Source organism: Amblyraja radiata, chromosome 22 (assembly GCF_010909765.2).
Source record: "Amblyraja radiata isolate CabotCenter1 chromosome 22, sAmbRad1.1.pri, whole genome shotgun sequence".
NCBI classification, from domain to species: domain Eukaryota; kingdom Metazoa; phylum Chordata; class Chondrichthyes; order Rajiformes; family Rajidae; genus Amblyraja; species Amblyraja radiata.
Genome location: NC_045977.1, coordinates 19,408,579 through 19,429,314, shown reverse-complemented (window position 1 = coordinate 19,429,314; position 20,736 = coordinate 19,408,579). Strand labels below are relative to the sequence as shown.

The 20,736-nt window shown below is 43.9% G+C and overlaps 1 protein-coding gene across 3 annotated transcripts in view; it reads left to right on the top strand.

Moving 5' to 3' along the window:
* LOC116985656 (cytochrome P450 2K4-like) overlaps positions 1–20,058 on the top strand; it is an 80,194-nt gene extending 60,136 nt beyond the window's left edge. The window contains exons 5-9 of one of the 3 annotated variants that reach the window (XM_033040529.1): positions 7,547–7,720; positions 9,019–9,160; positions 9,256–9,443; positions 12,484–12,625; positions 19,705–20,058. In XM_033040529.1, the coding sequence (XP_032896420.1) occupies positions 7,547–7,720; positions 9,019–9,160; positions 9,256–9,443; positions 12,484–12,625; positions 19,705–19,883 (825 nt within the window). In that variant the 3' untranslated portion in view covers positions 19,884–20,058. The remainder of the gene's footprint in view (positions 1–7,546; positions 7,721–9,018; positions 9,161–9,255; positions 9,444–12,483; positions 12,626–19,704) is intronic. The other 2 variants (XM_033040526.1, XM_033040527.1) reach the window with 2 other exon arrangements.
* Positions 20,059–20,736: the final 678 nt, after the last annotated feature.

Below are 20,736 nucleotides of genomic sequence, written 5' to 3'. Positions count from 1 at the left end.
TAGTATAATATATACTATAATAGTATAATATAGTATAATAACTGGGAAAAAAAATTAATATTAACATTTTGGAAAGGCCCTATAACCCCCACAATTAAAATGTGGATTATGGAAATGTCAGAGACCTTACATTTGGAAAGAACTAGACTTGTCTTAATGGACAAACAAGAACTTTTTGTCAGAATATGTTCTCCATTTATTGACTATTTGAAGGGGTGGAATGGTTCGGAACGAAAAACTGACTGAAGCTCGACTCAGGATTAGATGAAATGTTATACTTAATAATTTTCGAACCTATCTCCAATGTTGTGTTATTAGTAAATTATTCCATTCTTCTTTATCATGCTTTTTTTTTCTCTCTTGATTATTTTCTATCTACAAAATAAAAATAGAAGCAGAGTCATTAAATAACTGATAATATTAGCAATGTATGACTGATATACATGAAATGTTCTTATTATGTACTTGCTTCTAATAAAAATATTTAAAAATAAATAAAATAAATAAAGGTGAAGCTCACCTTTGACTTGGGTGCAAGTTGCTTTGACAAATTGTCACATTGATGGATTTAATTACAGGTATCATCTTTGGTCATGGGGAATCGTGAAAGCAGATGCGAAGATTCACCATGTCCACTCTGCGGGACTTTGGAATGGGCAAGAAATCTTTGGAAGATAAAATCATTGAAGAAACCCATTTTCTCATTAAAATGTTTGAATCGTACGAAGGTGAGTCTAAATGAAGAGGCAAAATGATCAACTCTCCTCTGCCTACATCATTTATAATGTAAGATGTGGATTAAAGAATCCAAGAAATACCTATTCAAGGTAACAACCATTCAATTAATAGAATTTTGACACAAAATGCTGGAGTAACTCAGCAGGTCAGGCAGCATCTATTTTCTCCAGAGATGCTGTCTGATCCGCTGAGTTACTCCAACATTTTAGAAACGTAGAAAATAGGTGCAGGAGTACGTAATTCGGCCCTTCGAGCCAGCATTGCCATTCAATATGGTCATGGTTGATCATCCAAAATAGTAAGATTAAACGAGAACTTACCAGTTTGAAGTTTGATCTGTATTTTATGAGGAGGAACGTTGAGGGAATACGTGAAGAACCCCGCTTCCAACGCATGCATGTCATTCCTCAAAGCAGCGGTGTGAGGTCACAGAAAACTATAATGACCTAACATAGTAAGATTATCAAAGAGATACCAGTTTTTGATATGATCATAGGAGGGTGGGAGCGGAGGGCACGTATTCCCTCAACGTTCCTCCTCATAAAATACAGATCAAACTTCAAACTGGTAAGTTCTCGTTTAATCTTACTATTTTACTTCGGAGTCACGTGAGTGACTACGTGAAGATTTCAAAGCTCTGTGACCTCATGCCGTGGAACGAGTCCATGCTTCACAACTGCCGTGAGTATTGGGAGAAAGGTATCGTTAGCAATTTTTGAACACACCCATACAAAAACTTGTGTGATATTACGAAAAATAAATTGATTGTTGAAATCATAGCCCTGTAACCTTTCGGGCAAATTATATTATTGAACGTAACATGCTTTCAGAAATTGATGATGGATCCAAAACTGGTTTGTTATAAAACCTTTGGAAAGTCTTTCCCGATGACCATCCTGCCATTCTGAGGATTTGGTCTGTGGGCACCTCCAGAATTTTTGCTGCGGACGTCGCTGCAGCCCTGGTGGAATGAGATTTAAAACATTAGTGTCTATTCCTGCCATCTTTAGGACATATTTCAGCCACCTTGAGATAGTTTGGGTCGTGACCCTTTTGTGCCGTTTCTTGTAAGAAATTAACAGAGCCATTTCCTGACCTCGAATGATCTTGGTATTTTCCATGTATAATAGGATAAGTTTGGCTATACACAGGCTTTCGTCATTTGGATATGCCATAAATTCGATCACTTGCCCCGATGAACCTGGTCTGTTTTGTTTTATTAAATCATGTATGACAAATACCAGTTTCTCGGGTGAGATCATCAAGCAGTCCAGCCTCAGCTTGTTTAATGACTGGACTCGTTGTGCGGTAACTAACGCCATGCACATAACCATCTTCATGGTCAGTTTCCGAAGTGATAATGATGTTATGGGCGACCAACTTCTCAGCATGGTCAAAACGACACCCACATCCCAGATTCTGTAGTACCTGGTTTTTGGGGGTTTTGCATTAAATATGCCCCTCATAAGTTTTGTTACCAGGGGGTGCGTTCCCACCGTGTGCCGCTCCGTTCCTTGCGATAGGTAATTGGAGAGTGCACTTCTGGTACTATTAATGGCACTGTAGCCCAATCGTTTATCACAATGGAGGCTTGTTAGAAATTCCAATATGGCCGAAATGTTCTTGGCTCTTTGGTCTAGGTTGTTGTCAAAGCAGTATTTGCCCCATTTCTTGATATGTCCAAGGTACTGCTTTTGTGTTGACAGTCTTTGTGCTGATGTGATGGGATTCATAGTCCTGTCTGACAGCCCCATGCCGTGTAGTGGGTCTTTCAGACTCTACAAATCAACAAATCCATATTCTTATGGCACGGGTGACTGCCCTCAGTCACTGGATGAATTAGTAAATTTTGGCTATGTCCAATAAGGGAACATGGTTCTAACACCATCCCCTGTATAACCGAAACCACGGTTGAGTAGGCCAATCGGGTACTATGAGAATCCCAGATGCCGAATCTTGTTGAATTTTCCTTAGTACCCGATTGATGAGGCAGAACGGAGGAAATGCATAAAAACACCATTTCTCCCAATGCAGTGAGAAAGCATCTGTAGCTTCTGCCCCAGGGTCTGGTTCCCAGGACACATACCTTGGTAGTTGGTGATTCAACCTGGATGCAAAAAGATCAATATCTGGCGTACCATATTTTGCTGTAATTTCAGCAAATACTTTTTTATTTAACATCCATTCCGTGTTTTCGTTAAATTTGCGTGACCTGGTGTCTGCCACTGAATTTAGCTTCCCTGGTAGGTATGTTGCCGATATCCAAATGTTTCTTTGGATACACCATTGCCAAATTAAATTTGCCAATTGATCACAAGATGTCGATATATTTCCACCCATATAATTAATATATATGCCACCTCCACTGTCTTCCACCTCCCTCCACAACTAGAAACAGAATTAGTGGCTCCCCAACCAATGGCGCTGGCATCTGTTTGTAATACCATAGACGGGTTGTCAATGATGATTGGGTTGGAGCAATACCTAATGTTTCCTTCTGGATCCCCGAGGCCGTGTGTTGTGGGTGTATACATCTTCCAGCATAAGGCGATACCTTTGAGGACGATGTTTGGACGTCTAGGTGAGCTCCAGATTGGCTTCATCGTCCAACTCCTTGTCCTTCTAGCTGGGTCATCTCCAAATAAAGGGTTTTGCTTGGAGGTTTGGGGTTAACGCAGGCCCGCGTCAATCCCGGTTGGATGTTCCAGGAGCATAAATAAATGGTTAGCACATTCATGGATTTACAATCCTCGGTGGCCAGCGACAGCTATGGCTAATGTTAGCCCCACCAGTTGATAGCAAGCCACGTGGTCTATGCTAGCTTCTAATCTGGTTAATAGATCTTCCCCAGTTAGCTTTAACTTATCCCTGTTGATTTCCCCTGAAACATAAAACAGACACTCCCTTGTGACTGCCAGATGAGGATGGAATATGCCATCAATTTTGGTCTGCTAAATCCTTCATCTCAACATTTAATTCCTGTATTTCTATCAGGAAATTACCAATAATGCACTCTATGACTTGGTGACTAAGAATGGCATCACCTCATAGTTACAGCAATATATCTATTACCTGTCCAGGACTTGACCCCAGCATTCTTCTGATAGAAGAGTCTGCTGGGGAGGGAGAAAGCATGATATAGCCCTATAGAAGGTGCTGCTTTCATCTCATGGATTTGTCATTCCCTCAAGCACTTCCCTGTAGTAATAGAAGTGAGCTACAGCTCTGTAAAAAGGTGTTGCCACGGGACTTACCCACTAGAGGCTTTCTTCTTGGACCTGCATCCCTCCAACGAGGTATGTTCTCCCAGGTGTAGGTCCTGCAGTGCCAACGCGGTGCAGTGTTCACGGCCCCTGTGCCGTCAGTACTTCCCTTCGGCGCTGCAACTGCAATTCCAGCGCGGTGCAGTGCTCACGGGCACTGTGCCGCCCGCACACCGTTGGCCTGAGCGTCCCTCAGGGAGTTCCAACATGTTTCCTTTCACCCCAGACTCACTGGAGGTGAGTAGTTCTGCGGCCCGTTCAGGGTCTGCCCAGAACTGATCCTCCGTGTTCTCCTCTGATGAGGAAAATACACTGTGCAGCCTCCGAGGGGTACCGCTGTGGGGCTTACTAGTTGCCCACCGTGGCAGCCTCCATCTCCCGGAGTCTGCCACGGAGGGTCTGCTGGGGGTGAGTAGTTCTGCGGCCCGTTCAGGGTCTGCCCAGAACTGACCCTCCGTGTTCTCCTCTGATGAGGAAGAGACACTGTGCAGCCCCCGAGGGGTACCGCTGTGGGGCTTATTGGTTGCCCACTGTGGCAGCCTCCATCTCCCGGAGTCTGCCACGGAGGATCTCCTTGAGCAACCGCCGACCCCGGTGCTCACGGGCACTGGTCGCTTGCGGTTGTTCTCCAGCCGGTCAAACCAGCTCCAATGCCCGTTAGCTCCAACCGCTCGGGCCGACCCCGGTGCTCACGGCACTGGTCCCTCGCGGTTGCTGTGTAGCCGGTCAAACCGGCTCCAATGCTCTCAGTACTGGCCGCTCCTGGCTGCTCGTTTATCTCAGACCGCTGGGACCGACCCCGGTCCCTCGCGGTAGTTCCGCAGCCGGTCAAACCGGCTCCAATGCCCTCAGCACTGGCCGCTCCCGGCTGCTCGTTAATCTTAAACCGCTGGGACCGACCCCGGTGCTCACGGCACTGGTCCCTCTGCGGTCGTTTTGCAGCCGGTCAGACCGGCTCCAATGCCCTCAGCACTGGCCGCTCCCGGCTGCCGTAGGGACCCCTCGGACCAACCCCGGCACTGGTCCCTCGTGGTTGTTCCCTGTCCTCGAGCTGCTTCAACCGGCCCCGGTAATCTCGGCACTGGCCGCTAGCGACTGCTCCAAGCCAGACTCGCTTGAGACTGGCATATGGGACGTCTTTTGCTTCGCTTCCCGCCCGGCCGAGAAGTAAATTTTGCCGGTGCGGGAGCGAAGTCGGGCACAACTGTTTCCTCTCCGGACGTTTCGTGTGCCGTTGCTGCTCATGGATCCGGTCCATGTCTCCACCTAAAAGGTAAGTGGAAGGAACGCAGAGTCTCTTACCTGCTGCTCCCGACTTTCAAATTTTCCACTCCGCTGTGACTCGTTGCAATGCGTGTAGCGATATGACACGCATGCGTTGGAAGCGGGGTTCTTCGCGTAGTCACTCACGTGACTCCGAAGTAAAATCAGTATCCTGTTCCTGCTTTATCCAAAATTCCCTTGATTCCGTTAGCCCGAAGTGTTATATCTAACTTTCTCCTGAATACATCCAGTGCATTGGCCTTCGCTATCTTCTTTGGTAGAGAATTCCACAAATTCACAACTGTCTGGGAGAAAATGTTTTTCCTCATCTCAGTCCAATTTGGCCTACACCTTATTCTTAAACTTAACCCTAGTTCTGGACTCCCCCAACATCGGGAACATTTTCCTGCTTCCAGCCTGTCCAATCCCTTAAGAATTTTATACAACTGCAGTAGGACCTCCTTGCTCCTAAACTCAAATGTAGGCCAACATGCCATTAGCTTTCTTCACTGCCTGTTGTACCTGCATGCCTACTTTCAGTGACTGATGTACAAGCACATCCAGGTCTCGTTGCACCTCACCTTTTTCTAATCTGACACCCATTCATTAATAATCTGCTTCCTGTTCTTGCCACCAAAGTGGATAACCTCACATTTATCCACATTATACTGCATATGCCATGCATCTGCCCACTCACCCAACTTATCCAAGTCACCCTGCAGCCTCATAGCATCCTCCTCGCAGCTCACACTGCCACCGAGCTTAGTGTCATCTGCAAACTTGGAAATGTTACATTGAATTCCTTTGTCTAAATCGTTAATATATATTGTAAATAGCTGGGGTCCCATCACTGAGCTTTGTGGCACCCCACTAGCATTGCCTGCCATTCTGAAAAGGACCCGTTAATTCCTGCTCTTTGCTTCCTGTCTGCCATCCAGTTCTCTATCCATGTCAATACCCCACACCCAATACCATGTGCTCTAATTTTTCACACTAATCTCTTGTGTTGGACCTTATCAAAGGCTTTTTGAAAGTCCAGATGCACCACATCCACTGGCTCTCCCGTATCCATTCTACTTATTGCATCCTCAAAAAATTCCAGAAGATTTTCCCTTCATAAATCCACGCTGACTTTCACCGATCCCATCACTGCTTTCCAAATGCGCTGGTATTTAATCTTCAATAATCGACTCAAGCATCTTCCCCACTACTGATGTCAGGCTAACTGGTCCATAATTCCCAGTTTTCTTTCTCCCTCCTTTCTTAGAAAGTGGGGTTGCATTAGCTATCCTCCAGTCCACAGGAACTGATCCAAAGTCGAGAGAACATTGGAAAATGATCACCAATGCATCCACGATTTCTACGGCCACCTTCTTGGGATGTAGACTTTCAGGCCCTAGGGATTTATCTGGTTTTTCAAACCAACCACCACCCCCACCACCACCACCATATTTGCTTAACTTTTTCAAACCAACCACCATCACCACCACCACCACCACATTTGCTTAGCTTTTTCAAGCCTCCACCACCACCACCATATTTGCATAGCTATTTCAAATTAATCAATACCACCACCGCAATTGCATAGCTTTTTCAAACCAATCACCACCACATTTGCTTTGCTTTTTCAAATCAACCAATCCACACCAGAGCTCCCCCCCCCCCCCCGTTGTCCCACCAGGTAACAGTGCTGCCATCTGGACTCCTCGTCGGAGCTCTCCCTGTGGACTCTGCGACAGAGCACCACCCGTGGTCTCCCCGTTGGAGGTCCCCCTGTCGTCTCCGTCTTGGAGCTCTCCCCATGGGGTCTGCTTCAGAGCTCCCCTGTGGTCTCATCATTGAATAGTAAATTTACCCATGCTCAGTAACATTTCTGTTTCCGATTTACGTAACATCTGAATTGTACGAGAGTTCCCGCGACGTACGAATATTGATTTATCTCATTTAAGTTATCCTTGCATTCCTCTCGCTCCATTCCTCCCCAGCCCCCGCCCACATACCGGTCATCCTGCGAGTTTTACTGTTCATATATCCTCATCCACGGCCTGCAATGGACCATTGTGGCCATCAGTGCCGACTCTGATCTTTTCTGTTCCTTTTCATAGCTCTAGTTTCCCTCTCAGTCTGAAAAGAGTCTCGACCTAAAACATCACCTATTCCTTTTCTCTAGAGATGCTGCCGGACCCACTGAGTTACTCCAGCATTTTGTTTCTATCTTTGGTGTTAAGTATTGCCTAGCAATTGCTTGCTGCGCTGTTAATACTAATAACTTTATTTTATAGCTTTACAATGCATTTCCCATACTGGGATTTCTTCCTGGTTCACACAAGAAAATGTTGCAAAATGCACGATTAAATACTGGATTCATCAAAAACATTATGAATGAAAATGATCAGAAACTAGATGCAAATGACCCAAGGAGCTTTATTGATGCCTTCTTGTTAAAACAGCGCCAGGTATGGACTGCATGCCTCCCCTTTAGAAGTAGAATTTGTATAAGACCCCAGCTTCAAATAAACTGTGACTATTCAACTGTGCTTAACTGTTGCTATTACGGTCAAACACGCACTGCAACAACTGGCTTAGTCGAATATAAAACATATCGGCAGTGGATGTAGCTCAAGTGCATGCTTTACATGGATGAGGCCATAGGTTCAATCCCTGGCATCTCCACTCTTTTGGGTGGCACAATGGCACAATGGCACAGTTGATAGAGCCACTGTCTCACAACGCCAGAGAACCTGGTTTTCTGACCTTGAGTGCTGTTTGTGTGGACCTTGCACGTTTTCCCACCGACCGCGTGGATTTCCTCCGGGTGCTCTGGTTTCCTCCCACATCTTAAAGATGCCTGGCTTTATTGGTTAATTGGCCTCTGTAAAATTGCCTCTGCTGTGTTGCGAGTGGATGGGAAATTGAGATAAAACGAGTAGGGGAATCGAGAACCAGAGGACACAGGTTTATGATGAGTGGGGAAAGATTGGAACCAGAGAGGAAACTTTTTTACACAAAAGGTGGTGGGTGTATGGAAGGACCTGCCGGAGGAGGTTGTTGAGGTAGGTACTATCCCAACTTTTAAGAAACATTTAGACAGATACATGGATAGGAAATGTTTAGATGGATATGGGCCAAATCCAGGAAGGTGGGACCAGTGTAGATGGGACATGTTGGTCAGTGTGACCAAGTTGGATTGAGGGGCCAGTTTTCATGCTGTATGGCTAGTTTCAAGGAGTCAGTTTCAAGGTCAGTTTCAATGCCTGGACCCTGCTACCTTGGAAGATAGTGAAGACGGATACAAGAGAGGGATTCAAGAGGCTTTTAGATAGACACCTGTATATGTAGGAATGGAGGGATATGCATCACATGCAGGCAGAGGAACATAGTTTAACTTGGCATTATGTTCGGCATAGAGAATTTGGGCTGAAGGACCAGTTTCTGCACTGTACTGTTGTATATTCTAGGTGAAACAAAATATCCAAACCAATTATGAATTTTAATAAATCCAATTAATACATTAAATCTATATACATTGGTACATTTATTTGCTTGTAAAATTAAAGATATTCAAATAACGTTTAAAAATTATACTTGACACAGAACATTTTTTAATTGTTAAGCTTTGACAAAGATCGGTTTCTACAATCCAAAATAGCCTGCAATCAGTATCTTGCCTTATCCCAAAGAGCTGGGCGAGACGGCTTCTGATGTGTAATCCTGGTCCTAGCCAAATTTCTGGGTCTTTGCTCTGTTATTGCTGGAGTCGGGTAATCCAAACACATATTTCCATGAAAACAACCTGTTATTCACGGCAGTCAACCTGTTTGGTGCTGGGATGGAGACGACTTCCACCACACTTCGTTGGGCCATGCTGCTGATGATGAAGTACCCCCACGTACAGGGTGAGGAGCGGTCTGGTTGATTACTGTGTGTCCCGTGTGTGAATCCCAACTCTAGCCCTGCCACCTAGTGCTTTAACAATGCCCTTGGTTTCCAGAGAAAGTTCACGAGGAAATCATCAGTATCATTGGGTCAGAACGGTCGCCCAGAGTTGAAGATCGGACAAATTTACCCTATAACAACGCGGTGATCCATGAAGTCCAGAGATTTGGCAACGTTGTCCCAATGAACATCCTGCGTTCAACAACAGCGGACGTGGACTTTAAAGGATATTTCATCCCAAAGGTAAATAAGGGAAGTGTGTGGCTCATTGGCTCCTGATATTTGGTATTTACTCCAGGGAGGGAGCAAGTGGGTTGTTGATGTCTTACGCTCATAAATTTCTTTGTGCAATTTTATATAACACTAGACTAAATGAGACCCGTTGGGTCCCAGTTGCAAGGGAGGCCTTGTCCCCCAATGAATCCCATTCCACAACGCTACATTCCATTACGCACCTTTTCCCCTCAATGCAACCTGTTCCCCCAAAGCAATATTCCACCACTCACCCATAGCCCCTAACAGCGCAGATGCGGCTCATTTCCCCTCATCCCCAGCAATCACTCCCCCCCTCTTCATGTGAGGGAGGAAAGGAGGAGAGGTGTGTGTGTGGTGGGAGTGGAGCAGTGGAGAGGGGGTGTGTGTGTGGGCAGGTATGTAGAGGTGGGGTGAGAGCTTGGGGTGGAAGAGGGGATGTGCGGGAGGGTGTGCGTGGGGGGTGAGGGGGAGGAGGGGTGGGGGAGGGTGGCTGTGTGTGGGGGAGGGGGTGTGGGCGACGGGGGTTGTGTGTTCAAGGGGGGGGAGTGGGATGTTTGGGGTAAGGGAGGTGTGGAGAGAGCGGGGGTGTGGGGAGGGTCGGTCGCCACAGACGCAGCTTGTACTCTGCTCAACCCGCATCTTCAGCTTTCAGATTCACTCAACGGCTCCCGGTTCCACTCAACGGCTCCCGGCTCGTTGTACTGGTCACCACAGAAGCAGCCCGCACGCTGCTCTCTCCCTGCACATTGCTCTCACCCCGCACTCACGCAACACACTCTGCTCTCTCCGCTCCTTCAGCTTTATTCTCCATGACGCTGGTGATTGACAGTGGGTGCAGGAAAGGGCGTTTTTTACGATATTTAAACCTTCATAACTTTTGTACTATTCCACCGATCGGAACAAATCATGTTGCACTTGCAGCACAGGAGAATGGCGAGAAAAGTGGCGAAAAATCGTAGCGCTATTGGGTACCTTTTTTGCGCAAATGTATAAAAAAACGTAAGCAAATTTAAAAACAACATAAACCAGAAGAGGACAAGATGAGAGTTTCATAAGTATACAAGACTCAGTAGGACCCGCTGGGTCCCAGTCACACGGGAGGCCTGGTCCACCCTAATGCAACCCATTCCCTAACGCAATATTCCAACACTCACCTGTTTCCCCCTATACAACCCATTCCCCCAAAGCAATTTTCTACCGCTCCGGGGAGGGGATGTTGGAGATGGAGGGGGTGTGGGGAGGGGGGGTAACGTCTCTCGCAGCGCGAGCAGACGGCAGGCAGGCAGGCAGATCCATTGTGACATCATCAGCCAGAAAAACAGGCATTTTGATTACAGTTTGATCGGATTTGTGAACATTTTCATGAATAACTCAAGAAATAAAACACAAAATTCTCAGATAAGGCGGTTTCGGACTACAGGGGGTAAAGCTCTACAAGAATATGTAAATATTTTACTGTTAGCGCGTCGTTTTTTTCGAGAAGATGTGACGACACAAATAAATACACACACATGCGCACACACGCACACACATGCACACATGCACACACACACACACACACACACAAACACACACACACACACACACACACACACACGCATACAAGATCAGAGTTTTATAGTTATAATAAGGATAAGGATAGCTTCTGGTGTATTGTATGCTTTTGGAAGTGAATTGATGGAGTGGCATTGAGAGGGTGGCCACCGTGCTGCCCTAGTTGGTGTTATGTTATGTGTTATATGATTCAGGGCTGGATCATGAGGAGTTATTCCGAACTCCCATGTGCATTGCCACACAGCAGTTAATGTACAGGATTAATAGCAGCAGCGTGTGTTGTGTCCTGTGACATTGGTGCAATCTGCAACAGAGCTGAGGAATAATTAAAGATAAGTGATTAAATTGCAATAAAAGATAGTTCAGGTAATGATGACGCTGAGATACTGGGTCACTTAAAGCCACACCTAGTTCACTAATACTCATAATTAGTTAAGTTTAGAGATACAGCATGGAGACAGGCCCTTCGTCCAACCAAGTCCATACCAACCATTGATCACCCGTTCACACAAGTTCTATATTATCTCACTTTCTCATGCACTCCCTACACACTGATTTTACTGAGGCCAATTAACCTATAAACCTGAACGAATTTGGTATATGGGAAGAAACTGGAACACCTGGAGGTCACAATGAGAACTTGCAAACTCTACACAGAAAGCACCCGAGGTCAGGATTGAACCTGTGTTTCTGGCGCTTTATCAGCTGTGCCATTCTATGGGAAATAAATAGCTGTTTATCCCTGGTACGGCCAGATCAACACAATAGTAGATAAAGATACAAAGTACTGGAGTAACTCAGCAGGTCAGGCAGCATCTATGGAAACATGGACAGGTGATGTTTCAGGTCGAGACCTTTCTACAAATTCCTTCTTCAGATCTATTGCCAGACTTTGGGTCTGAAGATGGATCCCGTCCTGAAGCATCACATATCCATGTGATCCAGATATGCTGTTTGACCCACTAAGTTGTCCAGCACATTGTGTCTTTTTTTGGAAACTAGCATCAGCAGTTTGTGAAAAAATCCACACAATAGTGGTTGACTCCTCACTACCTCCTTAGGTCAGGGGGCATGGGCAATACCACTTGACCCTGCTGCAATGCCCACATCCTGGAACAAATAAATGGAAAATAAATGTGGTTAAAAATCCCTAGGTGTGTCTCTGGAACTTTACCTGCCAAAGTTAGACACTGAGCCACTTCATGAGGTATTCGGGCAAGCTCGATCAAGGACATAGGTTTGAAGAACCATCTTTAAGATGAGTGATGGGTAGAGAGACAGAGGTTTTGGGAAAGAATTCCAGAAGTTAATGTCAATGAGGGTGAAGATGCTGGCAGAGTGATGAAAATTGGAGATGTGTAAGGGGCAGAAGAGTGGAAATGTTGCCAAGATTGTTAATTCCCCTTCAGTGGACGTATTTTCAGCAATGCTTTACAAACAGAATAACAACAGCGATTGTAAATTATATTTTCAGGACACTCCCGTGATCCCATTACTGACCTCGGTGCTTTTCGATAAAACTCAGTGGGAAAACCCGAGAGCCTTTAACCCTGCCAACTTTCTGGATGCTGATGGGAAGTTTGTGAAGAGAGATGCTTTTGCTCCTTTCTCCATAGGTAAGGTGCTTCTCCTTTCTTGGGCATCGTTGGTTTTATTGTCATACCACCCAGACAGAACAATTACATTTCTACTTGCTGCAGCACAACTGAATATTTAAAAACAACACTCTGCAAGTGATATAATAAACAACAAAGTTTGGTGTGTGTATATATATATATAATTCACTGTTAGCGCGTTCTGTTTTTGAGGAGATGTGAATAGCAGTCGAACATCACACACATACACAAATACATCCACATCCAAGATCAGAGTTTTATAAATATACTAGACCAAGTGCAGACCCGTTGGGTCTGGTCGCCGAACGTGCTTCAGACCCCGAGTACGGGGGGGAGGGGGTGGGGAGGGGGTGTTGAGGGAGGTAGGGGGGGTGAGGGGAGGGGAGGGGAGGGAGGGGGGAGTGGGGGAGGGGTTGAAGGAGGGGGGGGGTTGAAGGGAGGGGTGGGGGAGGGGAGGGAGATGGGCCTAACGCACTCACGCCATCTCTCCACTAAGCGGAAATGACGCAGTCAGCGCCATCTCTCCACGGAGGGGGACTCTGAGTAAGATGGCCAAAAATCACAGTCTCGTCTTGACCACTTCCTGTTGCACTGTATATTGATTTTAGACAAAATGCTGCCACTTACGGCTGTGATTTTTGACCATCTTACTCAGAGTCCCCCTCAGCTGCGCAGGCCAAGAGGATTTTACCCATCGATAAAACATAAAAGACTTATTAATGTTTAAAAAATGTTGAGATTCTCTCTCCTGAAGGCCATGCCCCTTCCAGAGGGACTATAAAACTCGGAAGTGTTGAGTGCCTCAGTCAGTCTCTGCAAGACGGGGGAGAGAGAGGGTTACGTCTCTCAGTCTGAGCTGTGAATAACACTGCACACATGTCCACTCAACTGTGAGTGCCCTTAATGTGGTTTGAAAATGCAAAAGTTGCCTTTGGTTTGAGAATGCTAAAGTTGCCTTGCCTAATTAAAGTTGCCTTGCCTAATTAAAGTTGCCTTGCCTAATTAAAGTTGCCTTGCCTAATTAAAGTTGCCTTGCCTAATTAAAGTTGCCTTGCCTAATTAAAGTTGCCTTGCCTAATTAAAGTTGCCTTGCCAAATTAAAGTTGCCTTTCCAAATTAAAGTTGCCTTGTCAAATGCAACAGGTTTGTTTTGAAAATGCGCCTTTTAACTGTGCCTTATTGAAAAGGGTGCAACAGTTTTTGGAAGGAAAACTGTGAATAAACGTTTTATTAGATCCGGACTGTGTTTAATGCAAGATTGCCGCTCATTCCGTGACTTCCGCTTAGTGGAGAGGTGGTGCTGAGTACGCCATTTCCGCTTAGTGGAGAGGTGACGCTGAATTCATCATTTCCGCTTAGTGGAGAGGTGGCGCTGACTGCGGCATTTCCGCTTAGTGGAGAAGTGGCACTGAGTCCGGAAGGCCCATAAGGGAGACGCCACCCTGAACCATTTGAGTAATTCAAGAGAGCTTACTGCCATGTATATGGTGAGTGTGTTTGTTGAAAGTTATTTAAACCACGTTTTTGCTGTAGCAGCAGCTGTAGAGGAGTGTTTCAGAATTAAAATGGCTTTCAACTTTTGAATCATTCAGTTTAGACACACCTGTGTTCTTATTTTCAAACTTCTTACATAGAGTATCTGGTTAGTAACAGGATTCAGTATGCTTATCACGTTCTGAAGTTACTTGATATTTTAGTATTGGTGTTGTGTGTGTGTGAGTGTGTGAGTGTGTGTGTCTGTGTGTGTGTGTGTGTGTGTGTGTGTGTGTGTGTGTGTGTGTGTGTGTGTGTGTGTGTGTGTGTGTGTGTGTGTGTGTGTGTGTGTGTGTGTCTGTGTGTGTGTATGTGTGTCTGTGAGTGTGTGAGTGTGTGTGTGTGTGTGTGTGGGAGAGCCACTAAGAGTGCATGGGGGCAGGTTGAGGGGAGATGGACTGAATGCTTGGGGGAGGGAGGGGAATGGCAAGGAGCAGAGTGGGGGGGGGGTTGAAGGCAGGAGGGGTGACTGAGTGAACTGCCACCACACCAGCCGTGAGTGACTACACTGCCAGCACACCAGTCATGGGCCCACAATTTCCATACTAGCCCTCTGGAAACCAGTCCCTTTGGCCCACAAAACCCATGGTAGCGCTCCGGAAAGCCCCCTCCCCCACCCCTTCCACCCCACTGGTCAGCAATTGGTGGAGAGGTGAAATATTGCGTCGGGGAACCAGCCCTCCGTGTGAACATGGGACCCATTGTGTCACACTTAGTCTAGTATATATTTCTATATACTAATGTGTGTGTGTGTGTGTGTGTGTGTGTGTGTGTGTGTGTGTGTGTGTGTGTGTGTGTGTGTGTGTGTGTGTGTGTGTCAGTCAGTCAGTCACTAAGAGTGCATTGGGAGGAGGTTGTGGGGAGATGGAATAAATGCGTGGGGGGGAAGGGGAATGGCAAGGAGCAGATTGGGGGTGGGGGGGTGAAGGGAGGAGGGGTGACTGAGTGAACTGCCAGCGTACCAACCGTGAGTGACGGCACTGCCAGCCCACCAGCCGTGAGTAAGTGAATTGCCAGCCCACCAGCTGTAAGTGACTGAACTGCCAGCCCACCAGCCGTGAGTGACTGCATTGCCAGCCCACCAGCCATGTGCTGTTGCGCTAGTATGGGTGTTGCGGGCCTAAGGTACTGGTTTCCAGAGGGCTAGTAAAGACATTGTGGGCCGAATGGATTCTTGGGCTGGCAGCCAACTGCTGCAACGATTTAAAAAGCCAAGCCAAGGCAAACAATTTGGCTGCAGCCACCCGACAACCAAATTCATTTTGTGAACACAAACTTTAAAAAAAAGGAGAGGCAAACAATTGGGCAGCAGCTACCCGACAACTAAAATTCATTTTGTGAACACAAACATTTTTTAAAAGGCGAGGCAAACAATAGGGCAGCAGCCACCCGGCAACCAAAATTCATTTTGTGAACACAAACTTTTTAATAATGTCGAGGCAAACAATTGGACAGCAGCCGCCTGACAACCAAAATACATTTTGTGAACGCAAACTTTTTTAAAAAGGCGAGGCAAACAATTGGGCAGCAGCCACCTGACAACCAAAATTATTTTTATTTTTTATTTTTTATTTTAATTTTATTAGAAGTAAGTACAATAATGTGGTACCTTGTAGATACCTAATATATATTGTCATTTTACATTTTATGTACAACTTCTTATTTTTTTTAGCAGTAAAAGAAAGAAAAGAAAGAGAATAGTAGAGAAATAGTGAAGTGTGTGATATCAAAAGTGAGAAGAAGGAAAGGAGAAAACAGAGACAATAGAGAAAGAAAAATAAGAGATAGAAAACAGGAGATTGAAGGAGAAATAGCTATTTATTATTCTTGACCACCCTTCACCCGATCCTGAAACAGTTAATTTCTATGGTTATGTTGCACCATATGGTTGTCAGAAGTCGATAAATGGAGACCAAATAATTAAGAATTGGTCTGCTTTGTCTGTTAGGAGGAGTCGCATTTCTTCAACATGTGAGGTTTCCGACATGCATGAAATCCACATACTAACTGTTGGTATGGATGTATTTTTCCAAAATTTAAGTTGTTTTGCCGTTATTAAACCATAATTAAGGAAAGATTTTTGAAACGTATTCAGTTTATTCCCATCTTCCATTGATCCGAATATAATCATTTCAATGTTAGGGTCAAGTTTTATCATAAATAATTTTGTAAAAATGTCAAAGATTTCGCTCCAAAATTTATGAAGTTTTATTCAAGAGTCAAAAGATTGTGTTATCGTGGCGTTTTGAGATAAGCATTTGTCACAAATGGGGGAAGTATTTGTATAGAATTTATTCAATCTAGTTTTCGAGTAATATAATCTATGTAGAATTTTAAATTGAATTAAGTTATGTCTTACGTTAATCGAACATTTATGTATATATATCAAATGTTTTTCCCATGTTTCTTTCGGGATTTTTATCAGTAGTTCTCGTTCCCAATCTTCTCTAAGTGCCTCTGTCGATGGTAATTCTATATTTAAAATGCTATTATATAAATATGATATTAATTTCCTTGAGTCAGCCTTAATGTTCATTGCTTCTTCCAATGAATCTAGGGTTAGAGTTTAGTATCCTTGTATACATTTTTTCAGGAAGTCACGGATCTGAAGGTATTTAAAATATTGGTTATTTTTCAGCTTATATTTTAATTGTAATTGTTGATATGATAACAGGTTTCCCATTTCATACATATCGCCGATCCTTTTAATTCCCTTTCTTTCCCAATGGCTATATGTTTTGTCAGTGAGAGATGGTTTAAATGAGGGGTTATTAACTATTGGAGTTAAAAGTGATATGTTTCTTAATTTTAAGGTTAATTTTATTTTTTTCCAAATACGTATTGTATTGTGGATAATTGGATTCTTCTTATATATTGTGTTGTTCAATTTTATCAGGGAGAAGAGGATCGCTCCTATATTAAAAGGAGAACTGTCCTCTTTCTCCATTCTTATCCATTCTGTCAGTTGGGCAGAACTGTCCAACCAGTAGACTATATTTTTAATATGCACTGCCCAGTACAGAAAATTCGGAAGTGAAAGTCCCCCAGCATCTTTGGGTTTACACAGGTGTTTTCTTTGAAGTCTATGTGATCTATAGTCCCAGATGAAGTTTGTAATATTAGAGTGGTTTTTTAAAGAAATGTTTTGGTATGTATAATGGTATTGATTGAAATAGGTATAATATTTGTAGTAAAAAGATCATTTTTATTGCATTTATTCTACCTATTAAGGACAACGGCACTGTTTTCCAGAATTTAATCAGCACGTTCAATTTAGTTAATAAAGGCATGAAATTAGTGTTAAATAATGATTTATATTTTCTAGTAATTTGGATACCCAAGTACTTGAATTTTTCTGTTGCAATTTTAAAGGGGAATTTTAATAGGTGTGTCAATTCTTGAGGTTTTAACGTCATGATTTCACTTTTGTTCCAATTTATTCTATATCCGGAAAAGGAACCAAATTCCTCTATTAAATTTAATAAATTTGGTATACTAGTTTGCGAGTTTGTAATGTATAAAAGTATATCGTCTGTGTATAGTGAAATTTTATTATTAGAGTCTTTAGTATTATATCCCCAAATATTCGGATGAATTATTATACTTTCTGCTAAAGGCTCTATCACAAGGGCAAAAATGCACATCCCTGTCTATTGCCCCTTGATAATTAAAATTTTGAAGATAACATGTAATTGGTTAGTATTCTTGCCGTCGGCTTGTCATATAATAATTTTACCCATAAAATAAAATTCTCTCCCACATTACATTTTTGCAGTACTTTATACAAATAATGCCATCCTACTTGATCAAATGCTTTCTCTGCGTCCAGAGAAAGAATTGATACATCTTCTTCCGTTTTATGGAGTACATTATATTAAACAAGTGTCTCAGATTATTGAATGAGTATCTTTTGGGTATAAACCCCGTTTGATCTGGTTTATTAATTTACTAATATATTTACTCAATCTTCTCGCTAAGGTCTTTGCCAGTATTTTCAGATCTGTATTTAAAAGTGCTAGAGCTCTATATGAACCTGGTGCTTCTAGATCTTTATCTTTTTACCCGACAACCAAAATTCATTTTGTGAACACAAACTTTTTTTAAAAAGGCGAGGCAAACCATTGGGCAGCAGCCACCTGACAACTAAAATTCATTTTGTGAACACAAACCTTTTTAAAAAGGCGAGGCAAACAATTGGGCAGCAGCCTCCCGTGAACCAAAATTCATTTTGTGAACACAAACTTTTAAAAAAGGCGAGGCAAACAATTGGGCAGAAGTCACCCGACAACCAAAATTCATTTTGTGAACACAAACTTGTTAAAAGTGTGAGACAAATAATTGGGCAGCAGCCACCTTACAGCCGCATCGAGGGGACTCACCGTGGAGTAGACGTGCGTTCAGTGTTATTCGCAGCTCAGAGAGCCATGACCCTCTCGCTTCCTGGGTCTGGCAGAGACTGAGTGAGGGACTACACTTCCGGGTTTTAATCGATGGGAAAATCCTCCAGTCCCATAAGGCGGAGGGGGGCTCTGAGCAAGGTGGCCAAAAATGACGGCCGTAGGTGGCGGCGTTCTCTCGGAAATCACACCACAGCGAGCCAAAAGCGGTCAAGATCAGCGGTGAAAACATTGCAAGGGCAGAAAGGTCAGTATGGGACTGGGAAGGGGAGTTAAAATGGCTCTTATCGAACTTGCTTTACCATGAGAAAAATATTACTGTTCATTATTTTGTTGTGAAGGTGAAAGGATTTGAGGGCAGCAAGGTGCCGCTACTTGTAGAGCTGCTGCCTCCAAGCGCCAGAGAGCCGGGTTCGATCCTCACTTCGGTTGCTGTCGGCGTGGAGTTTACACGTTCTATCTTTCTGGTTTTTCCCGGGTGCTCTGGTTTCTGCCCCCACCCCAAAGACGTGTGGGTTTGTAGATTAATTGACCCAATGTAAAATTGCCCCTAGTGCGTAGATGTGAAAACATAAACCTGCTGTGAATGCGCGATTTATGGTCAGCGTGGACTCAGTGGGCCTGAGGACCTATTTCATGCTGTATATTGGGTTGACTGGGCTTGTTTTCAGTGGAATTTAGGATGAGAGGGGATCTTATAGAAACATGTAAAATTCTTAAAGGATTGGACAGGCTAGATTCAGGTAAAATGTACCCCATGTTGGGGGTGTCCAAAACCAGGGGCCACGGTTTAAGAATAAGGGGTAGGCCAATTAAGACAAAGATGAGGAATAACATTTTCACCCAGAAAGTTGTGAATCTGTGGAATTCTCTGCCACAGAAGACAGTGGAGACCAATTCATTCGATATTTTCAAGAGAGAGTCAGGTTTATCTCTTCGGGCTAAAGGAATCAAGGGATATGGAGAAAAAGCAGAAACGGGTTACTGATTTTAGATGATCAGCCATGATCACATTGAATGGCAGCCCTGGCTTGAAGGACCGAATGGCCTACTCCTGCACCTATTTTTCTATGTTTCTATATTTTGATTGATGAATTAATCAAACTTTGGATCTAATGGAGCAACGTTGACATGTTTGTGCCTTTGCAGGACGCAGGGCCTGTGCTGGAGAATCCCTGGCCAGGGTGGAGCTCTTCCTGTTCTTTACCACTCTGATACAGAAGTTCCGGTTTCAAGTCCCCCCGAATGTGAACAATCTGGAGCTTGTGTCTGGTGTGGGCTTCACATCATTCCCAAAATACCAAAACGTGTGTGCTGTGCGTCGCTGATGTCAACACATCCTTAGACAGAATAAACATTTTTGGCAAGGGAAATCTGGAGAAAACATCTTTATGTGGCAATTGTTTGTCTTTGGAATATGGTACTGTATATCAGGCACAAACGATGCTTTTCAAAAACGGGGGTGGTATGACAGGATTGCAAAAATTTACGTGAAATAATGTGCGAGCAGCGCACATCACGAGCGCGAAGCTCAAAGTCCCTCGCGGCCGGGGTCCAGGGCATCTGGGGTTTTAGATGCTCTCTGGTGCATTCTGATCTTTATTTTTAAAACATTTTTACACCTAATTTATGACCAATATGTCAGAAATAATTTTGGTTGAGTCAAGTAATGAGTGGGTGGAATGGGATGATTGGGGTAATTGTTGTATACATTTAATAAAATCAAGAATTGAAGGTGTCCTTGTTATAATAATCAAGTTGTACTATTGTAAAATGTTATAAAGGAGCATGCAAAAAATACAAATAAATACAAATAAAAGAAACCAGTAAAAGAAACCTTTATTTAGAAAATGTTTTGTGTGTTGATATGATTGCCTGTTACTGTTCGACTGTGTTAGTGTGTGCAGTGCACCTTTAGTGGTCCTACTGGTCTAATAACTTCGACCAATATTGATGCGAATACAACATTTAGATCGACTTCAATTTCCATCTTGAAAATTGAAGCCAAACTAAATGGTGCATTTACATTACTATGCCCGCTTTCAAACTAACCTATTTTACTGTCATACTATTATAACAAATTCTAGTTCCATGATGCCTCATTAACAAGATCACAAATCACATTTTGAATTCTTAAACACAATGTGATTGTGAATAATTGCAGTGCTGCCAAGTTTCACC